This window comes from Centruroides sculpturatus, unplaced genomic scaffold (genome assembly GCF_000671375.1).
Source record: "Centruroides sculpturatus isolate CEXI.00-Female unplaced genomic scaffold, Cexi_2.0 scaffold959, whole genome shotgun sequence".
In the NCBI taxonomy this organism is placed as follows: Eukaryota; Metazoa; Arthropoda; class Arachnida; order Scorpiones; family Buthidae; genus Centruroides; species Centruroides sculpturatus.
The window spans coordinates 232,748-259,712 of NW_019385195.1; the positions used below are offsets into that span (position 1 = coordinate 232,748).

General features: G+C 28.5%; 2 protein-coding genes across 2 annotated transcripts in view; one reads left to right on the forward strand and one right to left on the reverse strand.

The window, feature by feature from the left end:
* Positions 1–9,678: 9,678 nt before the first annotated feature.
* On the forward strand, positions 9,679–11,072 carry LOC111635987 (juvenile hormone acid O-methyltransferase-like). Its single transcript, XM_023381138.1, has 4 exons — positions 9,679–9,897; positions 9,984–10,488; positions 10,578–10,725; positions 10,814–11,072. Exons 2-4 carry the CDS (start codon positions 9,991–9,993, stop codon positions 10,990–10,992), a joined length of 825 nt encoding a protein of 274 aa, XP_023236906.1. The 5' UTR covers positions 9,679–9,897; positions 9,984–9,990; the 3' UTR covers positions 10,993–11,072.
* Positions 11,073–20,696: 9,624 nt separating this feature from the next.
* The window catches only part of LOC111635990 (LON peptidase N-terminal domain and RING finger protein 3-like), a 44,073-nt gene continuing 37,804 nt past the window's right edge, over positions 20,697–26,965 (reverse strand). The window contains exons 9-11 of the mRNA XM_023381141.1: positions 25,524–25,719; positions 22,849–23,033; positions 20,697–22,541 (exon numbers count right to left, since the gene is read on the reverse strand). Of these exons, the coding sequence (XP_023236909.1) occupies positions 22,255–22,541; positions 22,849–23,033; positions 25,524–25,719 (668 nt within the window). The 3' untranslated portion in view covers positions 20,697–22,254. The remainder of the gene's footprint in view (positions 22,542–22,848; positions 23,034–25,523; positions 25,720–26,965) is intronic.

Here is a 26,965-nt window from a genome sequence, read left to right on the forward strand (position 1 = left end):
ATGAGAACACCATTTAAGAATATTTATGTATTTTCAAAAGTCTCAACTCGATTGATCGGTTATTCGCCATCTTTATGTTGTTTCCTCTTCTTAAAACAAAAAATAAAGTTTAGTAAAGTAAATTTTTAATTTCGTTTTATATAAATTTCTTGAACTGTTAATTATTTTTTAACTGCGATTTATTTATTTATTATTAACGTTGATTCTTCTCTTTCAGAGAATTTATTTACATATATAAGCCTATATTATTATTATTATTACTTTGCGATGCGATATTCTAATAAATGCGGTATTACAGTTAAGAATATTTTTCATGTTTTTACAATTTGAATATATAATATAATTCCTTACATAATTGATAAGTTAAATGTAAATGCAACGGGAAACTTTAACACTTAAACGTAGAGAAACTTACAAATACTGAAAGTGGCTTTCTTTTATATCTATGCATCTATTACCTTGTGTACGAGTAATAATATTCAGGCTAATCTTACGTATAATACTGATGTCGACAGCCTCAAAGCTTCTGCGAATGCTTTCCTTTAGTTTGTGTATAGTTCTAGGCAGGGCCGTACCGTGCTATGATACAGAGAGGCGGCATAAGCAGCATTTAAGGGGCAGCATTACGAAGACTTCCATCATACTGAGAAAATCTATCGCACGGCCCTGGTTCTAGGATCCGTTTTAAGTATTTTCTATAAAATTTATATCACAATGTTTCATCAAACTTCCCTATAAAATTTACATTACCAACGTTTCATAATAGTCGGGCGGATTTTAAGTGGGATACCCTGTATAAAAAAGTTATTGCTAATGTGAAACGAATCACAGATGTTCGAAGTGTCTTCCATTTTGTTCTAAACATTTTAAAGCCGTTTTCGGGAAGCATTTTTTGCATGAATAATCTCAGATTTGTTGAGAGACTCTCATACTAGCTTGATACGTATTTTCAAGTATTCGTACATTGCACGCCTCTGATACACACTCCTCAAAATTGAATTCGCAACACCAAGAAGGAATGTGCATAGCCACAAGCAAATTGCAGGACCGGTAGAGGTGACAGAGATAAGCAAATTATTAATTAAGTTTGAGTACACATCAGGTCATATGGTACTTAGTTTCGAGCTATAAACACCTGCAGTCGGTTCGGGCTGCAAATGCTATCAGGGATGATTGACCGAACTTTCCAAGAAGCATAGAAAATGCCTCGGAGTTGACAACCAGCTGAATACGACCAGTTAACAGCTGGGGACGAGTCAGTATCCTAGAGCTGCATGACTTCTGTTTGTCGATGCGCGAAGTTGCCACGCAGTTGTTTACGGATGAATCCAGCTTCTGTCTGTGGACAGGTGTGGCGGTATCCGAGGAACGTTACGTGCCAGCCCTTTTTGCCGAGCGTCACACTGGGCATCAAGGTTTGAGGAGGCATCTTGTTCGATCAGCGGACAGCCCAGGTGCACATTTCCGGTACTCTGACAGCGGACGAATAGGTCACACGAATTGTGGGGCCTGTATGTACATTTCAAAGAATTAATGTGAGGTCTTTGGTTCAGCCACTGGTGAAGGCCGCATCCTACGCGGTGTTCCGGCAAGACAATGCCCGATCGCACGTCGCACGGCAAACTTTTACCAGCCTGAACGAAATTCATATCCTTTCCTGGCTGGCAGTCTCGTCGAACCTCTCTCCCGTCGAACACCTATGAGACCCCGTCCGACGTGAAGTGCACAGGGGATCACAGCTACATTACCGCAGACGACATGCGCGCCTCAATAGATGCAGCTTGGCAAGGGATATCTCAGGCAACCATTAATCGTCTCATTGATAGTATGCCTAACCGTATAACTGTTCGTCGGGGCCATATTCGTTACTGAATAAACAGGTGTCTGTTGCATATCTTTGTTTCTTCTTTTAATCATTTACATATTTCTGTTACATCTACCTGTCCTGCAATGAGGATACGCGCATTCCTTCGTGGTGTTGCGATTTCACATTTGAGGAATGTACAATATTTTAAATCTTTTCCCATAGTTTGTAGTTTATGCACGTTAAATCAGGCAATAGCGGTGTCCCATCATCAAGGCCACCTGTTCCAGTTCATCTGTGAAGAAACTTTTGATCTAGAATTTGGCGAAAAAGTCGGACAAAATGCTTTGGACAATCATGCTGGATCTACATTGTCTGTTTAACATCTTCCAGAAGTTCTGGATGCATATTAACAAAAACATTTGCATAACATTGGCATTCAAAGACATTTTCAATAAATAAGGATCGATTATTTGATCTCCGATACCACATCAAATATTAAGGCTCCACACATACTAATTGTCCTTTTCTCTAGGCAAGTGCTGATTCTTCACATTCTCTGTCATTAATGAGCATTGTGGATGTTGACATCCCATTGCTTTTGAATGGCGCTTTAAATCAAAAATCTTCCAATCCTATTAACTTCCGGTTTCCAATGCGCCAGTGAACTGCCTTCAGAATTGTCATACCCGCCTATAAGTTGGAGTGAACATCATCGATGTGACGCAAGTATACCGCAAGTATAAGGTATACTTGCGTTGCTAACGACGACGAAAACATTGACATCATTTGCGTTATGGCCAACGTTAAAGTCAAAAACTGCGATTATGTTGTGGCCCCTGTAACTTCGGGGAAACCGTAACCAGTGTGTCTCGTATTAAACGACGTAATGTAGGCCTAATCGTTATTGAATTCGAAAAACCACGACACGCTTTGTATTACATATTAGCCGATATTTTGTATTAACCGAACTCATTAACATTGAAATGACTATCCTCATCCATGGGACCGCGAATCCACTTCGCATAAATTGATTACGTAATAATGGGTTTTGATTGTATTTAAAATATCATATTAAATTCGTACGCATTATTACGCGTACATATTATCATATTAAATTCGTACGCAATATTAAACGTATACATACAAATATATGATCCAGATAACTAAAAAAAAAAAAAAATGGCGAAAGCTCTTGCTCGTCTTTCTTGACATTCAAGAAGTTTTTTTGTTTAGGAAAAAATTAATTTATATTACTTTTTCACATTACTACAACCAGAATTTTATATAAAAATTTTATACACTTTATTTTTGGTATACCCAAGCAGATTTAACAAATTATATTAAAAAAATGTGCAATGTAAATCAAGAATTTATTAAATTTTTTTTATAAAAACACACAAATAACTAAAAATATTCTTTTATTCCAACACAAATTATCAATTTCAAAAAAAAAAAAATAATTTTAGAATTAGGTTTTAACATTATTTTTCAGAAAAATATTTAATATTTTAAATCTGAATTTAAAAAGATGTTTAGAATTAATTTTCATTAATTGATTATTAAACAGGAATAATTAATCTAGAAAGTAGTCTATAATAAGCATTATTAAGTACAGTCGACCCCCCTATAACACTGTTGATTATTCCGTTTTATATGAATTCCATGTTGTACAAATCACTTAGATTTTACAAATACGTGAGCCGTTCACAGCCCGGCACATGTATTTGTAAAATCTAAGTGACTCGTACAACATGGAATTCATATAAAACAGAATAATCAACAGTGTNGGGGCGATTAGTAACAATTTATATTTTGGGGGGGGCGAAAAACAATTTTCTGGGCGATATAGTAAAACATTATATTAAGAATAATTAGATATTTTATTTCGTTATATCGTACAATAATTAAACAAATAACATTATACTAGTCACTGGTTTATTCGATGCAGTACAAATTTGGCGTTAGCCTTGGCTTTCGGCATCGGAATTTTGAAGTGAAGGGTGCGATACTACAAACTGTTTTATTGAAGGGGCGACGATTCGTTAGAGTTGAGAAACTGCTCTACATCATGCTTTACTTGTGAAAGAATGAACAAAGATGAACATAACTTCTATAGCTCCACATTTATGGGGCATTGTGTATTCAATATTAACATTAAATAAACTTAATATTTTTCATATTTCTGTTCCATAATGAAATCTTTATAAGACAGCTGAAGAGTTGGTTCAATATTAAAAACATTAAACTAGACCAGTGTTTTTCAACCTTCTTGAATACGCGACCCCTTTACAAGTTGAAAAAATTCTGGCGACCCCCAGGACCATATTAAAAACTATATCAGTGATTTTAAAAATTAATTGATTTTAAAAATTGATTATGTATTTAAGTTTCTTTCTGTTGAGACCTAAATATCGATCGAAAAACCAATTGTACTTTAATCCTGGATCGTACAGAACGGCAAGCTAACGCCTTAACCGCCTCGGCCGGCTGTAAATAATATTTAAGTGGTCCAAAAATATAATATCGGCAGAGGCACATCGATCCTCTAAGAAAGTCAATTATGATATTATTGATTTGGATAAAGAAACATTTTATAAATCAATTTTGAAAAAATTATTGGCAAATTTTTTATAGTGTATGGCTATAACAGTAGATGAAGGGACACTGGGATCACGCGATCGCTACAGTGTATAGAAGAAAATTGCCATTATAAATTGTTAATGCATGTAAGAAAAATTGCAAGTGTGTCTAACATGACTACAGTACACATAATTTTTACACGTTGCGGACATCATGGATTCTTTTGATAAGAATATTAAATAAGATCCCACTTTTATGACGGATATTTTGGTTTTTATTCACAGTTTTAACCTCAATTCTTAGTTACTTAATTTTACATAAATACTTTATAAAATTGATTTAACAAATCAAGTTGTTGTAAACACTTTTAAGAAATATAAAAGGATTTATTGATGAAGATTATTGTAAAAAATAATAATAAATGTGATTAATTATAAAAATGTTTAAATATATTTTAAAATATCCTTTTTCATCATTTAAAAAGTTTTTTAAAAATTGTTTACATAATTTCCAATTAATTATCTTCAAACTAATGGTGATGAGTCAATTATAATTAAATTAATTCTAAAATTACTTATTTAAAATTGAAAAATTTCCATACTTTCAAGATGGTTTGAGTGATAACGTGCTAATTTCTGTTTTGATAGAAAAAATAATAATAAAAAAAAGAAAGTTAAAAATTAAACCAAAAATCTCGAGTTGCGTGGCTCATAATTTGAAAATAAGAGAAATTTTCTAGAAGCAACTGTATCATAAACGATTTTGGATTTCTTCAATAAATTCTATCGACTGATTCTATATATATATATATATATATGTACTTTTAATTTCATCAATATTATCCATTTTTGGAAAGAATTTAACGATAAATTATTTCGTATGTTGCTTAGAAAATTGATCCTAAAAATACATTTCACTCGAGCAATATGGATCACCGCCATCAACAATTTAATGCTATTCGTTTAACTTGTAAGACATAATGCTATTTATAGATCGCGGTCTATAGGTTGAAGAATATGAAATTTTTGGAGACTAGATATTTTTATATTAAAATAAGAGATTCGTAACCATTTTTCTTCCTTTTTTTTTTTTTTGTTTAAAACAGTTTAAAATCCGCTTTTATGACAATGTACTCTGTTTAATGCTAGTATTTTAGGGACGCTTTTAAAAATCTTTTCACCGTATGGATATTAAGAGGATGTTTTAAATAGTTCATACAAGAGTGCTAACGCTAGAATTACTCTGTATTGAGAGTCGTTACTTCCAGAATGGCTTGAGGGTAACTAGTATCTGAAGCGTTTTCGCCTCATGCTACTTGTAATCATCAAGCCGGCACTGTGTAAGGACATGTCCTTACGCAAAGGAATGGTTATATTTATGTGAGAGTGAGTTCATTGTAAGGACATCGCTTAAAAATGGTTAACAACATTGATCATTCATACATTGAAACTCATTTTGTGTGGTTCTAGTCCGTTTTCTACGGGCTACGAGAACTCAAATTGCAACCACCACCATACAAATATGTTCAAACATATATTGTTTTTCCTGGCAACTATTATGCATCCTGTGCAATTATTAGTCAGAGATTACGATAGAAAAGTATTATACAACCTAACTGATAAGGCCCTAGCAGATGGCTGTGAAGAAACAGGAAAGTCTAGTTCAGTGTTTTTCAACCTGTGGGTCGCAAAGCCTCACACGGAGGGTCGCGGGTAAAAGAAAAAGACAAGTGTTTGTAGGTCCTACACTACAATAAATAAAACTACAATTTCAGTGAGAAGGCTTTGCGTTTTTATTTTAAAGTACAATTGGTTTTTCGATCGATATTTAGGTCTCAACAGAAAGAGAATTAAATACGTAGTTTTTAAATCACTGATATAGTTTTAATATGGTCCTGGGGGGTCGCCAGAATTTTTTTAACTTGTAAAGGGGTCGCGTATTCAAGAAGGTTGAAAAACACTGGTCTAGTTAATGATGTATCCCGTTACACAATGGAAAAGAATATCTTAGAAAGACAATCAACAAAAGCCGTAACTTGCGGGTAACCTACAGAAAGTAGTATCTTCAATCTTATGACTAAAGATACTACTTTATATAGCCTAAAGATACTTATTAGTATTAAACATCTTATGGCACAGTACGGTTGTTGAAGTATTATTTAACTGTGATTTATTGATTCTGTAGCGGTCTTTGTCTCATCGGAAATAAAGATTTCAGGATGCATGAGGAGAATCACATTCAAACTATTTGTTTGGTTTTCGCAAAAGAGTTAGCTTCATTTGTAAACATGTCAGTGCATCATAATTTACTTAATTATTAAGCTAGTCATTACAATTTCTTACTATTATGCTCTCTGTGAATTCGATGCCAAATAACTTATCTTCTATTGTTTACCCGCACAAACAACGAGGAACTAAACAGATGCACCCACCACCTCATTGACGCACGGGTATAGCCTATACTCAGCCTATATAAGTCGTCTTGATAAATGCAGAACACTGAAACAATATATTAATAATAAGCAACGAAACAAGGCCCTTAATAAACAAGGTCCAAGTAGACAAGGGTATATATCGTCTTATAAAATAAAGTTTCTAAGATAAAAAAATTTACATTTTCTGATATGTATTCAGTTTTTATTTAATATATTTTCAATAACGTGACTGAATGAAATAGCAAAGTTTGACTCACATATTATATAAGACAGTGACGTGCAGGGTTTTATGTAATCCTGTACAATATAGATTATATAATTAACTGCAAATTCTATATCGATAATGTGTAAAATTTATACATATAGGCCTATATAAAAAATAAGACTAAGAGGAGAATTTAGCTTAAAAATATATTTAAATCTCTCCCCATAAAGGAATAAAATTTAAAAATTATAAAAAAAAAAAAAAAAAAATTTGTAAAATTTCAAAACCCAACAGCCTCCAAAAAAGGTTAAAACTCACGTTCTAAACCATAACATATAAGGTCTTTACCCCTTCAGCAAATAATAAATTAAAAACGTCAGGCTCTAAATTATATCTAAGAACTTGAGGTCCTGACTTGTAGCTTATATGTAAATGAGGGGCCCTGATGGTTTCTATAAGAAGTTTGTAATTAAACACAATTTTATAAATTAGATTTAGCATTATAAACGATATAGAAATTTTTCTTGATAATAAGCTTTATAGTGGTTTTAATTTTGATAATTATAATAATTGTTTTAATATATATTTATTGTTTAAATTAATTCTTCTCGACATGTTTTTATATAGAATTTAAGCATATTTTTTTAATAGANTTTGATAATTATAATAATTGTTTTAATATATATTTATTGTTTAAATTAATTCTTCTCGACATGTTTTTATATAGAATTTAAGCATATTTTTTTAATAGAGGTAATTAATTATTCCAACAGTTGACGTCAAAGATCTTTACACGATGACGTAAAAGGTCAATCGTGCTACGATTTAACCCAAATATACAGGATATAGCCACTATATTTTAGTTTAAAACTATAAAATAGGAAAGATATCTCTCAATCTTATCTCTTCGAAAACAACACGCGCCGAGACGAGACATAACGCATTGAAATATCCATATTACCCTCTTAAACAACGCAAGTTTTATCAAATATAATCATAATAATTTAAATTTGAGTATAAATTTTTATTTTATAAAAAAAAATAGAGAACTCTGTTTTATTACTAAAAAGTTCATATTGATTACATCACACTATAAAAAAATTTGTTATAAAAATATTTAAGAATCTTAGATAGTTGCCAAAATAATTAATACAAATTTCATTGCTTAATGAAGAGAATAAATGAGTTATAATTCGAAAATTTTCCGTCATTAACGAGACCCTTAGCATCTGCACGACCGCATACCATTGGAAATGGGAGACGAGGCGATCTCAGTGGGTAACTTCACTTCCGACAGTGAGACTGTGGGACCACTCACTATTTTTAGAACTCCGTCTTAATTGGATTGATCACCCATGGACGATTTGTATCTATATTTAGATCATACTAACACCCTTCACCTTGATCAAATTATATAGATATTACAGGGGATTACTATTTTTAACTTCAGGTGATTCACCCAGATGAATATTTAATATTTACATATTAAACTTGTTTACAACTCTTAATAAATTTTAAAATTGAAATAAAACTTTTTTTTTTAACAGAACTTATGCGGCGAGAAATAAAGTTCTTCTTTCCTTATTCTTGAGAACTTGAAGAAGCTTAAATTTTAAGTTAAAATCTTAAAGTATACAATAAGAGAATAAATTGAAGTAAAAATATTTATCTTAGTTATTTTATTTTAGTATTGTTAAAATAGCTTAATTTAATTACTTTAATTATAATAAAGTACAGTATTTTCCAGTTCAATATTATTATGCTCTGCTAGAAAATACTGCGCAGAATACATTATTTGTGGCATAATATGTAGACTTATTGTTGTAATATAACAAAAACATTATCAGTTATATAGATAAAGAATTTTGAGAACAATTTACATATGATTAATTATATAAAGAGATACCTTCCTGGATAAAAATAATAAGCGATCAATTTATCAAGCACGTTTCATTATTATATAATATAGAATAGAAGATGTATAATATTTAAAAAACACGTTTCACTGTTATGTTAAAGTTATATAAAAACTTTAGAAAAAGCATTTCTATTATAACAATTAAATTATATAATACTTTCGAGTAAAGATTTCATAGCTTACCAGATATTGTGTAGACTAAGAATGTCAAGCGTATCGACTGTTTTAAACGTGAAACGAATAATTGNTATATTTAAACATTGAATATGGAATTTACAACTGAGACGTAATTATTATAAAAAATTTTTAAGGTTACTGATTTGAAAACATTTTAATTTTCGGTAAACAAGAAATAAAACAAAGTATTTAAATTATAATTAAGTACGAAATAAGTCATTCGCAATTTCAGATTTCATTAAGCTCATAAGGAAAAAAGGATAAAGAGACAAGATGGATTCTAAAATGGCGTCGAGAAAAGTCAAAATAAATGCATTTTTCTCATTAAACTTGCTCAAAAATTTAAAAAAAATCATTATAATTTATAAAAATTTAATAATACTTACTTAAAAATATGTAAATATTTGTAATGAAAGGTAAAATATATTCTCGGGGCCATTTTTTTTTCCCTCAGCAGGTGCGAACATTCAAATAGTTAGTCCAATCTCATCTTAAGGCATGTATCCAATCAGATAGGTTGAAGTTAGTATAGACAGAAACAAATTTAATAATCTCAATGAATATTGATGATTATTCGAATTGGTGTGGTCAAAAATAGAAATGTTTCGGAATTTCGTCTTGACTCCCCAACAATATTAAAGAACACCTGTAGAGACCATAAACCTTTATATATCCTACCAATACAGTCTATTACCATATCGAGAGAACCACTATCAAGAAGAAATCGCACGAACATAGGCCTAAAACTACGCAAGCCGAAATCAATTGGATACAAGGTTAGATATCAATTCATTTTTACATTTCACCAAATTAATTTTTATATAATTTATAATATTGAAGATTACATTTTCTTTTTCTTTAGTAAAATAATGAATAACCCCGAGCTTTACGCGAAATCGAATCCTTTTCAACTTCGCGATGCCAAGATGGTTCTTAGTTCTTTTGCTCCTCAAATGGAAGAAACAACGGATACAGATTCGATTTTGGATATCGGATGCGGAGTGGGAAACGTTACTAATACGATTTTAAGGCCGATATTTTCTAAATACAGAAGAATAATCGGCGTAGACAAGTCTACGGAGATGGTCGATTTTGCTCGCCGCCATAACGCGCAAGATAAAATTGCCTACGAGCGTTTAGACATTTGTGAAGACGTTGAAAATTTTAAAAATACTTGGGGATGTTTTTCCAAAATATTTTCTTTTTATTGTTTGCATTGGATCAAAGATCATCGGAAAGTCTTAAAGAATATCGACAAGTTATTATCCACTAACGGAGAATGCCTTTTGGTTTTTGTCGCGCAGTGTCCCGTCTTCGAATTATACGAAATCATGGCGACATTACCGAAATGGAAAAACGTAATGAATGTAAGTAGATTTTTATTAAATTTATCTAAATCGAAATCCATACGTGAATTTATTTAACTGAAATAATTTTTTTTTTTTCTATATTTTAGGATGTAGAAAATTTCATACCCGACACACAACATTCGTTACAACCTGTATTCGATTTCAGTAAATTAATGAAAGAAAGCGGGTTAGAAGTCTTGAGTTGTGAAACCATGCACATGGAATTCACTTTTAACAGCATCGATATTTTAAAAAGTAAAATAAATTTCGTTAAATCAAAATAGAATCGAATTAAAAAAAAAATAGAATCATTTTAATTGAATTTTCTTGTTTTCTTTCTTAGACTGTGTTTGCGCAATTTCCCCGTTTGTGAGCAGAATACCCGAACACGATAAAGAATCATATATCTCGGATTCACTAAAAATACTCTCGGCATTGGCTACACACGAAAGAGATGCGAACGACAACGAAGGTTACGGATTTTCCTACAAATTGATGATCGCCAGAGGAAGGAAATTATAGTCATTCGCGATGTAAACTGTATTTATAAGATTCCTGTAAATTATTTAATGTTTATATATCAATAAAAGTTTTTTATTTTATGGTTTAGTATCGTGGGTATTAGATAACACTAGAACATTTTCAAATCGGACACGTTAAAGACGTGATTTTAAGCAATATTGATTGAAATTCTATAAAAATTTTCGTTAATCTTATTTGGAATTTAATTAATTTGATACTTTCTTAATTTATTTTCTAATAAACAGAATTCCTTTACCGATTTCTAATTAAATCAATAAAGTTCTTAGTAGTACTTCTAGAAAATCGTTACATAAATTATTCAGAGTACAACAAAAAAATAATAATAATAATTTTAAATCATTAATATTTATAAATTCGAATATTTCGAGTTATATAATTAAAGAAATCCGTTTACAACTTCTTTAAAATTAATATTTTTAAAAACATTTTATAATAAACGAAAGACTTGATCATAGTTCTGTAGATAAAGTAGATTTAGAATCACGCAAATCTTTACGCGAACTAAAAATAAAAACCTTTGAAGTTAATATAAAACCTTAAAGTATAATAAATATGTTTGGCTTTTCTTTACTAAATATTTATTTTTAAAATATGTAATTAAGTTAAAGACGGTTCGTTAGCTTAAAATAGTAAACATCCTTCAAAGGCGGAAAATTTTGTAAATAAACGTTTTTATTATTTTTTTTAAATATTTTAGATTAACTATAAAAATAGCAATACAAATTAAGGGAAGTTTGCCTAATGTCTGGGTAATATGTTAATAGAAGCGAATGGAAGAATTCGATAGAGAAAATGTTATAACCAAATCTCAGTCCATTACATAACCTTCCGTAATGATCTATTATTCATATAAAACGAACATTTGCTTATTAAATTGGACTCGTGCTGTTCATAAATTCACCTTTCCATCATTATTTCAAATAAATTCAGTTATATTTAGAAACATTAACAACTTTAGTAGTTTGGTTCTAAAAATAGAATCTATTAGGCATTACACGTTTGCCTCATCACTTAAACTCGTTAAGAGATGATCATTTTATCCATTTTTATGGAATTTATATATAAGAATAAATTACTATAATTTTAATTAGAGTAGTCTAAATTTTAAAAAAAATATATAATAATATTCTTAAAGTTATTATATAAACTTTTTATATTTTATATCTAAAACGCTATAAGTAATACTGTATTTTTAGTAAATAATTTAATCAAGTTATATAACTTAATATACAGCATTCGTTGTCAATAAGGAGTTATATAAAAAGATCGTCCTTGGTTAGGTAAGAATAATTAATCTCTAGAAACGATTAACTTACAGAATATTTACAGCAATCAATTTTATGGCGAGTGTCCTTGTACTTATAATTAATTCTTAGAGTGAATTAGACAAATAATCTTCACTAAAGCTCTGAGTCTCATTAAACAACTTATTATTTAATCCTAGAGAAAAATCAGTCATTATATAAGTACTATTAATTGCGCGATGTAATAAGAACATTTTAAAAATCTTATATTAATTAAATGCGATCTTTCGTAATTTACGTATTTAAATAAAGATTATTATAATTTGCCGATAAAATAATTTAAATAATACTGTTTAAATTTGCTTCGTATCTTCAGTCTGCTAACATTTGTTCACAGGCAATAATAGTTTTTCGATTAAATTCGTATATATTAATTATAATTAAAAATGTAATTTTAATCCGTAATAAATGAAATTAAAGTGATTTTTGAACCATTAACAATTAGATTTATTGTATAAATGCCATTAAGGATGGCCGAATGGCCAATGGTATTAAGGCGTCAACGAGGGGACTCTGAATTGAATCAGAGCAAGCAATCCGAGGAATTTTTAACGGGCGATCTATCTCAAATATGCCTCGTCCTTCACCACTATTGTGGGCTTGGTCAAATCCATGGTGCTCCCGAAAAAGCCCTTAATACCCACAGTAGTGTTGCCATCTTTTCAAAATCGCTGACCCGGACGGCAGGTCAGGTTTGTTCGAACAGAAGTTCCTGACACATGCGCAATGTCATTTTACAATGCAAAGAATAAAGTGCATGCCGGTTCTAAATCAGTTACAGTTAGGGACTAGGAACTTGCGTAGGGGTAACGTAAGTAACCCTACATTAAGATGACAACAGATACAGATACAACAGGTACTTTACAGATGACTTGGCTCTATTGGATATTGTTGGAGACGTGTACGATCGTACGTGCAAAATAAAAAAAATCGACAGGTTGCACGCTACACGTCGGCGTAAACAGACTAACATGGCAAAATTACAGACGAATTTCAGTGAGTGCGAGTTCTTTCGCTGTTAAAATAGTGTAAATTTGTAAAAATATTTGAAAGAACTTTGTTTCATCGTAATTTCACAATTTCTACGAAATTCCCGGACAAAATTAATAATTCACCCGGACAGTGAGTCAATTCCCGGACTGTCCGGGTGAAAACCGGACGGGTGGTAACACTAACCCACAGAGCGAAAACAGTAAAAAGACTGAAAGGTAAAAAATGTGTATTATTACAGTAGACTTATAACATAACGATTTAAATATTCGATCGAATGTTTTTATGTAACATGCTTTTAAGATAATAACTTTAAACAGTTATTTGGTAGATTCCAGATCATAATAGATGAAAAGCTGTTATAAAATCCATATTTTATACGTCTAAATCCATTTTTTACTATATATTCGTAGATTAGGAAACAAAATTAGTCCTTCTTTGTCTTCAGCCTATACCAGATGAACAAAAAGTCACGTTTCTTATAGAATTGCATCATATGAAACTTAAGTTGAAGGAAATGACCGTTTAAGAAATAGTCTAGTTCAGTTTTTTCAACCTGTGGGTCGCGACCCCCAGGGGTCGCAAAGCGGGGGGTCGACACGGGGGGTCGCGGGTAAAAGAAAAAGACAAGTGTTTGTAGGTCCTACACTACAATAAATAAAACTACAATTTCAGTGAGAAGGCTTTGCGTTTTTATTTTAAAGTACAATTGGTTTTTCGATCGATATTTAGGTCTCAACAGAAAGAGAATTAAATACGTAGTTTTTAAATCACTGATATAGTTTTAATATGGTCCTGGGGGGTCGCCAGAATTTTTTTAACTTGTAAAGGGGTCGCGTATTCAAGAAGGTTGAAAAACACTGGTCTAGTTAATGATGTATCCCGTTACACAATGGAAAAGAATATCTTAGAAAGACAATCAACAAAAGCCGTAACTTGCGGGTAACCTACAGAAAGTAGTATCTTCAATCTTATGACTAAAGATACTACTTTATATAGCCTAAAGATACTTATTAGTATTAAACATCTTATGGCACAGTACGGTTGTTGAAGTATTATTTAACTGTGATTTATTGATTCTGTAGCGGTCTTTGTCTCATCGGAAATAAAGATTTCAGGATGCATGAGGAGAATCACATTCAAACTATTTGTTTGGTTTTCGCAAAAGAGTTAGCTTCATTTGTAAACATGTCAGTGCATCATAATTTACTTAATTATTAAGCTAGTCATTACAATTTCTTACTATTATGCTCTCTGTGAATTCGATGCCAAATAACTTATCTTCTATTGTTTACCCGCACAAACAACGAGGAACTAAACAGATGCACCCACAACCTCATTGACGCACGGGTATAGCCTATACTCAGCCTATATAAGTCGTCTTGATAAATGCAGAACACTGAAACAATATATTAATAATAAGCAACGAAACAAGGCCCTTAATAAACAAGGTCCAAGTAGACAAGGACACCAACAGAAATTGATAAGAGTAAGGACAGAAGTAAACAGAAATTCTACAAATGTAGTCTACTGTACTGTACATTTAAGTAGGCTGTATATATCGTTCTTCCCATTGTTAATATAGCCTAAGTATTTTATTCATATATGAGAGCTTCAAAAATATATTCGATTTTAAAATAGATTTATATTCCACGTATACCGAATACATTATTTTTAATTAATTATTATTTTTTGTTCTTCCCATTGTTAATATAGCCTAAGTATTTTATTCATATATGAGAGCTTCAAAAATATATTCGATTTTAAAATACTTAAAAATTCCACGTATTACAATATTTATTATTTATTAATACTTACTGATTACATGAAGTTGGTGGGAAAAAATAAATTACGAATATTTGATAACGCATAATAGACTAATTGTGTCTAATAAAACCCCATTCCAGGTTAATAATTCATTAAAATATATTGTCGTTGAGACCTCCTCATTCTATATTTATAAGAACTGTTAAGAAAATTAAAATAAAAATCGAGCTACTACATAAAAGATGAACGAAGTTACGCAAACAAAATGTAATAATTATTATTAAAAGTTTTTCTTATGAAAGATATAAACTCTAACAATCAAAAAAGAATGTTGTGTAATCGCCTTATTAAATATTCAACGAGTAAAATATAAAACAGATTTGAAAACAAACTTCATACTCAATCAATAGAGTTCTCGTTTTAGATCGTATTTAAATGATTGAAAAAAAAAACAAACAAACTTAAGAATACAACTAACAATTTTGTTAAATAATCAAGATTTTTTTATAATAAGTAATTATAAAGCTATTTAATTAATGACATTCTTTTCCAAGGAAACAAAATAGAAATTGAACACAGAGTTGATTTTTGTAAAAAGTACAGTGCCCGAAATTTTTACGATAATTTATTTTCATTGCTTTCTAATTTATTAATTTACTGTATATTATTTAGTAACTTCCGTAATTTATGTACTTTCTAGGCTGTTATATATGTATCAGAAGAAAAGTATGGCGATCGAAAATGATCCATCTCAAGATTTTTACATTTTTGGACTCAGGATACATTGAAACGTCGAGAAATGTAAAAAATTTGGGTTATTTTTTTTACTGTATGTATGGATGTTAGCGTGTGTGTTTGGGCAGTGTTTCTTAACATGGGGCCGCGGTCCCCTGGGGGTCCATAAGTTTGCCAGGGGGCCGCCAAATTATGCAAAATTTTCTTCAGAATATAATAAAAAGAAAATTGATGTATAACCGAATATCGTATTGAAAAGTGAAATAAGAAAGATAAATGTGTACTCTCACTCAGCACTTGTATGTAAATCAAAAAACACAACACCTTAATTTGCTGAGAAAAACTTTTAATGAAAAGCTAACGTTTTCAGCCAAATCTATTGGCCATCATCAGGCTAAGTTTTTCGAACACAAACAAATTTTGTGTTTTTTGATTTAAGAAAGATAAAGTTTTCGTATTTATTTTTATTTATTTATTTTCTTATTTCTTTCTACATACAACTTTGTTAGTACAGAAGAAATAAATGCAAATATGCTATTTACACCGCAGTATTTACTTCTTTTATTCCAAAGTAATTCTAAGAAATTATTAATGCTTGGAATTTTAAAAATAATTACGAAAAATAGTAGGCTTATAGTATAGGCTTTGAAAATTTAAATGGTTTTGCAAAAGATATGCAAAATATTTACGACAAGTTGTGGGTATTTTAGTTTTAGTTTAGTTACATATTTGTGTGAAAAAGGATTCTCAACTATGGTGGATATAAAAACAAAAAACGCAATCGATATCGATTAGATGCCTGCATGCGGAAAGAATTACAAACAATTGAACCAAGAATTAACAAAGTAGTTGAGGATATTCAGCAGCAGAAATCTCATTAAATTATTTTCGAATATTTTTTTTTTTTGTTTTTTCTATGAATTTTTAAGTGTTTCTAATTTTATTTTTTGTTAAAAATTAATGAGTTTTTATGTTTAATTGTGAAGTTTGAATATTATTTAAATAGATAATGAAATAATAAAGTTATATTTTACATTTATTATATATATAAAAAAATAAAGCAATAATAAAAAAATTAAATTATTATAGATAATTTAACAAATATAAATTATTATTTAAAAAATGGGGGTCACAAAAAAATTATGAAATATTTGGTGGGCCACGAGTATAAAAAGGTTAATAACCACTGTGTTAGGGTAATTGATGCTATTAAATTTTGGTGGTTAAAGGCCGAGGGGTGGGGAGATAAACATATCTCGAATAGAGTCTGACTTAATGACTATTTTACTCGTTTTTAGCATTTAAAATTTTTTTATAAACCCATCTCTACTTTCAAAACTAACTTTTTTGCCATTTTATAATAATTAATTGGCGCCATCAGTTGCCGGGAAAGTTGAGCAACTCGTTGCTGGATTTTCAAAAAAAATATTTATGTAAATTTAAATGTTTTATCTTTTAATCATATTCATTTAAAACCCAGTAATAATAATTTTCGAGGGACCCGAGGGTGCATTTATGCAAGAAAATAATCTTTTAGTTTCTTTATATTCTTTATCTTTTTCAATTTCTTTACTTTATCTTTGCTTCTGTATTTTCTTTCAAAATAAAAAAATCAAATTATTTTCTTACTAATTGTATCATCATCTTCTGATTTTTAGTTTGTCTATCTGCTTTTTATTTATAAGTAAACACTTAATTAAAAATAATTACGTAATGTTAACAGACTGGAGGATAGAAACAATAAAATAAATAAATATATATATACTGTAGTTATTATGAGAAGTTTCTTAAAAATTTAAGCATAAGCATTAAGAGACTTACTTTTTAAATTATATTCATCACTAGATTCGGCCAAGCCCACAAGCGATAGGGTGGTTAGAGACGGATCGCTCATGAAAAATTCTTGGGGCCACTCATCCGGATTCGATTTTGGGTTACCCAGAGGGATAGGCGATTACCCAGGCGATTAAGGCCTTAATCGCCTGGGCCATCGGACTCTGAATTGTTACGTGTTAACTAAGATTTAAAGATAAAGTCAAATAATTAATTTTAAATCTCCATGAAATTATATCTTCCAGCATTCGGATAATTAATAGATGAACTAACTAATCCGTATCATTTTAATCTATTTAAATAACTTTATATCTTTGACGCGAGAAAAAATTATAACTAGAAAACGTTTCGTTAGCATTCCTCCTATAATGTATCTAGGGCCGTTTTAACTCTTTGGGTACACAGCAATTTTTAATATTAATGTAATTAAACATAAAAAATATTTAAAACTGAAAAAAACGAAAGAAATGTGTTAATTTTGAAGAAAAAGTTTCAAACTTTATTTTCCATTGTCTCGCCTTTCTGCGAAATTTGACACCGATGAGTCATTGTGTTTACAGCTGGATGACCTTGAGAACAGCTGGTGTTGGATTTCCCGGGACATTCTCATAGAAGTCTCAGGAGGAGAAGGGTTTAAAGTAGGATGAATACTAGCTGGCCGTATACTTTTAAATATTTTTCAAAAATTACGTTTTTTATTGCGATTTCCGACCCCCGACTTAATTAAACGTATATATAATAAAATCTATCAATTAAAAAAATTAAAAAACTATTGGAGGTCGTTTTTGACATCAGAAACTAGCTTTAAATAACTTTACCGAAGTAAAATCCGTGCACTACAACTTCAGAACGATGAATTTAAATTTGATAAAAAAAAATCGCATTAAAAAACAATTAAGCGTTAAGTGTGCGTCATTAAAGGTAGATTAAAATCGCGATAAAACTTTTTCGCGTGGGAAAAAATTTTTGAAAAAATTTGGAGACTTAAAAAACATCCAAAAATCAAAAAAAAAAAAATTTCAGAGGGTCCAAACGCCCGACTTTTATGTAACGCTATGGAACTTGTCCGAGTTATCTCGGGATAATTCAGATTTCTTTGAAGACTATACAGACAGATATAGAGGGAAAAAATATATTAATAATATGCAACGAAACGAAACACTTAAAGAACTTCTTAATAGGACTTATTACACTGGTGTGGTTTCCAATTAGCAAATAGGGGCGATCTTAATTGAAAAGCCAAAACAAAATTTTGATTTGACTTTTTGACTAAGATCTCCTCCATTTGTAGAAACTTTGATCACTTTTAGAATGCAGTTTACATGTACCCGAAACATTTGTTTTGATCTTGATTCTGCTTGTGTAACTGGCCTAGGTCTACGTAAGTAGTGTTCTATGGCCTGTACGATCAGCTACAACTCGTTCCATTTTATTCCAATACCAAGAAGCAAGGTCTTCTATAAATGTATTGGGCAAAGTTCTCCTTGGTCTTTCTTTACTTTCTAAGCGAAACATAATTAAAACCAAATCTTATAAAAGATTTGATCATCTCTATTTCTTCAAATCTTTTATGAAAAATTAATTATTTCCTGAATTAAATATATATATATATATATATATATATTATATCAATATTTAATTCAGGAAATATATATAATTTGTTTATATTCGTAAAGTGCAATTTTATTAATAACCTGACTTTTTATTTACATTTTTTATTTAATCTGTTTATATTTAAAATTCTGCTCATTTCTTAATTTTCACAAATAATTAGCCTATAATTGCATTGGTGATCAAAAAGTCACTACGAATTATAGGTCTAACTATAGAAATACTCAGGTTTAGAGCTGGACTTAGATTTTATAGCTTAGGGCCACAAGTCTAACAGGCACTTAATAATTATGCATGTAAAATGTGAGGCACTAAGCTAAAAACTTATTTAGCTTATGTACAAATTAGGCCTGCTCAGGTTACAAATGCTATTGGAAATGGCTCTATTGTGCTTGCAAATGTAGTCCTTCTTGATTACTCTGCATTATGGGTCTGAACATTACAGGATAAATCAAATGCATATATTAATTATACAAACTAAAAACGCGAAATTTTTTTGAAAGAAAACAAACAGCATTTAACTTTTTGATCAAATATAACTTTATTCAATTTCACAACTACAGCTTCTAACTATGAAGAGTCATAAAAATTGACACAACCTCATATTGAATATGACCAAAAAGATATCAACATTGAATAAATACATAATATCACAAATTAAATACATATACATGGCATATTTTATAATTATTGCTGAAATTGTCGAAGACTGCAAACATGCATAGTAGTGTTTGTACACAACTGACATTCGAAACACGAAGAATTTCAGTTGTTTTTTTTTTTCTTAATTTTGAAAGAATTCTTACGTACATCTACATGAACATAATTTACTTAGAATTACAACAAAACATTTATTTGAGCAGAAGATAGGAAACTAGAAGAAATATGGTTTGATTTTTACAATGACAAATCACATATAAACATCACAATTTTCATTCCCTGATTTTTTTTCTTTTTAAAAAGGAAGTGAACAAAAATCATTTGCAGGGATAATAGGAAATCTTTCAATAATATAAAAATTTGGAAATTATTTTATTTTATAATATACACAGTATCATAAAAGTATAAATTAGGTATTCACAATGGAAGAATAATCAAAAATAGCACAAAAATTAACAATATTGAAATGCCAGCAAACTTCAAATGCTTTATGCATTCCATTTTTTTTTTTTTCTTTTAGCAACAAGCAAAATGTAAATTTGTAAACAGCTTATAACATATATATATATGCTGTTCAAAATTTTAAATTATTTTGGAATGGATTTAAAGATTTCATATCTAAGTACTAAATAAAAACAGGAACAATATTCATTAAATACATCACAGTATACTTCTTATCATTTATAATTTTCATATTGAGACTATTTCTTTTGCATTCAAAATGTTGATTTTTAAAAAATAAAAATAAAAAAAATTATATATTCTGTTTTTCAAACATTTTGATCAAGAATAGTTTTCCACATGGTTTTTTGATGATAAATTAATATAAAATTTAAAACTTTAATTCAATTTCAAAGTCCTAAATATTGTTATAAACATTTAGTTAATTAAACTGATGTATTTTTATCAATGAATGCCTTGATAAAAATACTTTTGTACAACTTTCATATATTAAAATGGTCAAATTATTTTTATTTTGATTTCTTAATTAACTTTACTCTTTAACCTAGAAAACTATCTTGAGTAAATCCTTCCAAATTATATGATTAAATCACATATTTGTATAAATGTTTTGAGCTGTATTTGAGTTTAAGTACAAATAATATATTAAATAACGACAATTTATATAATACATAATAAACTATATAAAAACATTTTTTAATTGTACAGTATGGTTCAATAATCAGATGCAGAAATAAATATTCTTGTTTTTCTCAAGTCTTTTTTAGGAATGACATTCTATAATTTAAATATGAAATAATTAAAATAAGACATTTGGACAAGGTTCAACATATCTTGACCGGGGATATGCTAAAAAGAACAACTAATATGATGAGATGAGCTCCTGTAATTGAGCCGTAATTACTTATAAAATATAAAATTTTTGATTTTACTTCAACAGAAGCTTAGAAATCTATGTTTTTATAACTTCTATAAAAACTTAATAATTTCCCATTTGCTTTCCTCATCAAATAAAATAATACGATAGGAGTTTCAAACTATATTTTTGTAAGGATATTAATTCTTTTGCTTCAAATTTTTTGAAGATTAATGCACATTAAGATTTCTATTAGTAATTAATGTTACTTTTTCTTTTCAAATTTCAATGCATTATATGCACATATTGCTGGAACATCATAATTAGTTGATGTAAAATAAATTAACACAATCTTTTTATCTAAATAATACATTGATTCAATATACATATCTTACACATTGCTGTCAAATAGAATAATCTCAAACTGGATTGTCATTAAGTGGCTAAAATATGGAATATATGATAACAATTTCACAAATTATGCACTGTTACTCTATGTATATACTACTAATTATAAAGCTTGTATAGATGAAAACTGGAAAAGCAAAAATTTCATATTTGTATTATTATACTTGGTTACAATATCAAAATCAAATTTCTGACTGCCAGTTTCAAAAAATTACACACATTCATAGGATATCAAGCATGTTTCTTGAAGCTGCATTGAAAACAAAAATGTTTTTCAACAGAGTGAATTCACGACGATACACTTCCTTAGTCGGGATGCATATTTTTTCATTTATAGTTTGAGTTGGATTTGAACAAGTATGGATATTGTCATCTCCCACATAACCATATGCTTATGGTCTTGAATAGTAAAAATATTCCATAGGAATTTAAACTTATTTGGTCTTGGCATTTGCCATTTGAAGAGATAATGTTCTTGCACCACACAAGAAGTCAAGCTCAGTTATTTCACAGAGAGAAGAAAAAAACACAAAAAACAAATACTGTTATGAGAAAAATGTTCCTGTTACTTACTTTATAATGTTTTAAAATGCATGAAAGTGATTTCATCACTAGTCAGAGGGGACTATGAGTTTGAAGATAAAGTAAAACCCGATGTAAAACTTCTAAACGACGTCTTAGAGATGTCATAGCCAAGACTGCTATCTGTGCCTTTGGATCTAATGGAAGAATTGCAAGCATCCACCAAAACCATGATGGTCCATTCTGACTATTTAAATAATCTTCTTCTACTGATGGCATTTGACCAAAATGTTCTAATACTCTCCTCTTGATGTCTGATGGAAGTCCGATAAACCACATTTCTGCTTTCCTATGAACTTCATCATGCAATTGGGATATTTCTGAAAAGTAATTTAAAATTAGATAATGTAATATAGTAAAATAATAAAATCATATTTAATATAAATTAAAAAATTATATAAAACTTTAAAGAAATTAGAAGTTTTAAATTATTGTCTGCTTTATTATGATATTTAAACATTTATTAATGGTAGCACACTAGTCAGAGAAATGCTCAAACATATAGTAAGACAGAAAATGCTTTTCTCAAAATGATTCTGAGTTTTCCCTCTGAAAAAGGCACTTTATAACTTTTTAATTTGACCATTGAATTTCTGATATTTACAAATAAATTATTATTTTACTTACCATCTCTTTCATAATCCTCTGGAGGAACATCAGATAAAAATTCTACTGCTCCAGTGTGATAACCATCTCTCATGCCAGTATGCAATACTCTAAACCTTTTACTTCCAATGGTGTCTACAACTGCCCGACCATCTGGAAAATATTGAACTTCACGAATTTCCAGCATTGTTCCATGACTTGCAATTCTACCAAAAAAGAAAGTAGAAAATTAATTTGTTGTTAATTATTATTAACTATTAATCAATTATATTATATATTTGATAACAATAAACTTGCAGCATAAAGATATATTTTTTCTTTTCAAATATGAATTTATTACAACAGTATATTAATATTATGTACAGTACATTTGATATAATAGTTTGCAAAATTACAATATCCAGTTCTAGTAATATTAAAACTAAATAATATACTTTAATATTGTACTTTACAATAATGTATGATATAATTTTTATTGTTAAGAAAATCAAATGGTGCATTCACTTGTTTGGAAATGTAATGTATATAGTTTCTTAAGAAAAAAGAATTTTAATAAAAATACTTTTATCTTTGAGACTCTAAAGAAATATTAATGTGAAAAATATAAATTAAGAATAGCTCACAATAAATATTTTATAAGATATTCTTATCTAAGATAGAACATGAACTACTATTGAACTTATTTTTGAAGATTAATTCTATGGAAGGAGTAAACAACACGTGTCATATATAAACAACCATAGGTCACTTGTGGTCCTTACAAATGTTTTGATCAGCCAGCTGTCTGACTTTGATTAAAATATTTTTATATTATTGATTTTTCAGATGAATTCCCTTCACAGTATATAAAAAACATTTTACAATGTAGCATTTTATATGAATTAAACATCAATAATGTTTTCATTCAAAATGACAAATGAATTAATTTAGAATTTGAAATCAAATCAATCTTTATTTGTAAAAAGGCAGCTGCCTGTTACATAGGATGTAGATTAATATCAAACAATTATTTATTAATACAGAAGTAAAATCATCAAAACCAATTTAAACTAACTTATTCATCCAACCTCCGATTACAACTTATTGTAAAACATGTATAATAAACCAAAACTGAGTAGTACATCTCTCTTTCACAAACAATTACTCTTTGCCTTAAGTAATGTACTTATAAACCTGTTGTAGTGCTTAATACTAGTATTTAGTACTTTTATCAACTAAACATTGAAATTAGTTTCTAATTGAAAATAATTAACATATTTTAACATTTAAGATTTTTTCGCAAATAAGAATTCTTGAACATAATTATATAACCTGTAGATTGTGCCTATCTTTGCCCTATCAAAAACTTCATACATAGCTCTTTTATTAGAGCATTTTGATAATAAGATTAATTTAGAATTTAGTAATGATAAGTATAGTTGATAACAAACTACTGTTAAGATCTTATGATAGAATACTTGATAAAGATAAACCATAGGAGCTGAATGTTTAATTAATTATGAGATTTATACACTTAATCCTAAAAAATAGTTAATTTTTCCAGTAAGATTTATGAATAAAGATTTACTAATTTATTGATTTAATTTCATTTCCACATGTTTTATGTATAAACCATAAACTGGAATTTCTATCAAAATGCTTATAAACTTAAGATTAATTTCATCTTTTGATAATAATTTCCATATAAGTCATTCTTAAATCACATATTTGTATAAATGTTTTGAGCTGTATTTGAGTTTAAGTACAAATAATATATTAAATAACGACAATTTATATAATACATAATAAACTATATAAAAACATTTTTTAATTGTACAGTATGGTTCAATAATCAGATGCAGAAATAAATATTCTTGTTTTTCTCAAGTCTTTTTTAGGAATGACATTCTATAATTTAAATATGAAATAATTAAAATAAGACATTTGGACAAGGTTCAACATATCTTGACCGGGGANAAAAAAAAAAAGTTTATATTACTGTTTAAGAAAATTAAACTTACCAATAAAAAGTTATGTATATGCTAATACTAAATACATACTAACTCAATAATAAATGCTGAAGCTAATATTATTTACTATATAATACATAATCAAAAATAATTGTATGAAAATTTAAATATTGTAATAAATACATTCATAGATATATCATGTCTGCAAATAATTTGGTGATGATCATTATTCCAAATAGGTTGTGTCATTGAACTGTGCCAAATTTGAAAAAAAAAAAGTTTATATTACTGTTTAAGAAAATTAAACTTACCAATAAAAAGTTATGTANTAATATATTTATTAGTGAAGTAAAAATAATGAAGAATATATATTTCATAACATAAAAATGTAATTAAAAATGAAAGTTTAGTGATAATTATATAACCCGCTTTTGCTGTCACAAGTATAAGAATTACAGAAATTGCAATTTTTAAATATCCTAATACAGTATTCTTATAGTAATTCTGAATATCAGTTTTCACAAAAAAAAATTCTTTAGATTTCAAAATCATAAGTATAAAAAGTGAGAAAAACAGTAAATAAATGTGTGTCAACTGGCATCAAGTGATAGAATTGTATATCATTGTTTTTATTTTAAACTGTTAAAAAATTATTCTAGAAATAATGTTAATTGATATTATTTGAAAATGAAATTATATTTTTACTAGGCTATACATTAACATTAAAATAATGTAAGAGAAAAGTACCCATTTTCTGAATCTTCCATAAATGCACACATGCCAAATTGATTTGTTCCAGATTCCATACTCTGACGAATCATTAGTCGATACCTTGGCTCAAATGCATGTAATGGACAAGGCACCATGGGAAATGCAACTGTGCACAGAAACAATGGAATGACATGTTCTGGATCTTTTCCAGCACTGAAAATTAATAAAGAAAATTAAATATAACAAAAAATTTTGAAAAGACATTTTCTATATTTTTGATGTCTTGAAATAAATTGTAATCTTAGTTCAAAAATAAAAAAAAAACATTTTTTAAGATATTCACAGTTCCTTTACATCAAGTGATTATTCTTTTGAATCATTTCTTTAATATTTTTAATTCTTATTAAAAATTAAAATATAACATAATTTGTAGTTTATACATTATACTTTTCACAAAATACTAATATAATCATGCCAGAAATGTAGCTATTTATTTTCTTTATGTAATACAGTATTTTATTTGTTTGAACACATTATTATATTTATATATTTTAGTATTATATAAGTTTATCAAAAACTATATAAACAGAAAATAATTACTGATCTATGCAATTGTTAATTAAACATTATATCTTATAATGTTAATCTTCAGACCATATGTTACTTTTTTAGTAAATAATTGTTTTAAGACGTAAGTGATACCACTACTTATATAAAATTTTTCAGTCTTATTATTAGCTTACCTTCATTATAATAAGAAAAACAATAATAAAGGAGAAAATGTTTCATATTAATAAATTTGAAACATTCATTAGGAAAACTTTCATTAAAAGAAATCATTAAAATGCATTTTAGATCAACAGCAATATTTTTTTTTATATAATATATATCAGTGAATATATATATTTAGCAAAATATATCAGTGAAAAATTTTATTTAATCTTTTGTAGTATATTATTACAATATGAGGTAGTGAATATATTTTGTTAATATAAATATGATCTTGTGAAATTATTGTTAAAGGGTTGGCAAATATTATAGTTATGTGACTCAATTAATTTAAATTCAAAAATATATTTTTAAATGATATAAGTGTTTTAAAAATGCCTCCACCTATAATATTAATCTTGAGACTGTTTAAAAGTATTTGAAATATTGATGATACACAGTTTTCAAATTACAATGTAAATTGCAAATTTTAGTTTTTATTTCTAAAAGATTTTATATAAATTATTTATTTTAATCATTAAAAGAACATTAAAACTTTATCAAAATAATGATGAACGACTAAGAGATACTTTTCTATCATTTCATTTAAAACAAATATAAAATGTATTATTCTTTGAAAGAGAATATAAAATTTATTAAATTTATATATGATGGAATAGAAAATGTACTTATTTGAAAATGCTTTAATCAAATAAAGAATTTTTAAAAAAAAAGAAATATTGAAAAATATTGTTATAAGTATTTAGTAC

Coding starts and splice junctions, on each gene's coding strand:
- LOC111635987 (XM_023381138.1), top strand. CDS start 9,991: ATGAATAACCCCGAGCTTTACGCGAAATCGAATCCTTTTCAACTTCGC. Junction 10,489..10,577: donor AATGGAAAAACGTAATGAAT/GTAAGTAGATTT, acceptor TCTATATTTTAG/GATGTAGAAAATTTCATACC. Junction 10,726..10,813: donor CAGCATCGATATTTTAAAAA/GTAAAATAAATT, acceptor TTTCTTTCTTAG/ACTGTGTTTGCGCAATTTCC.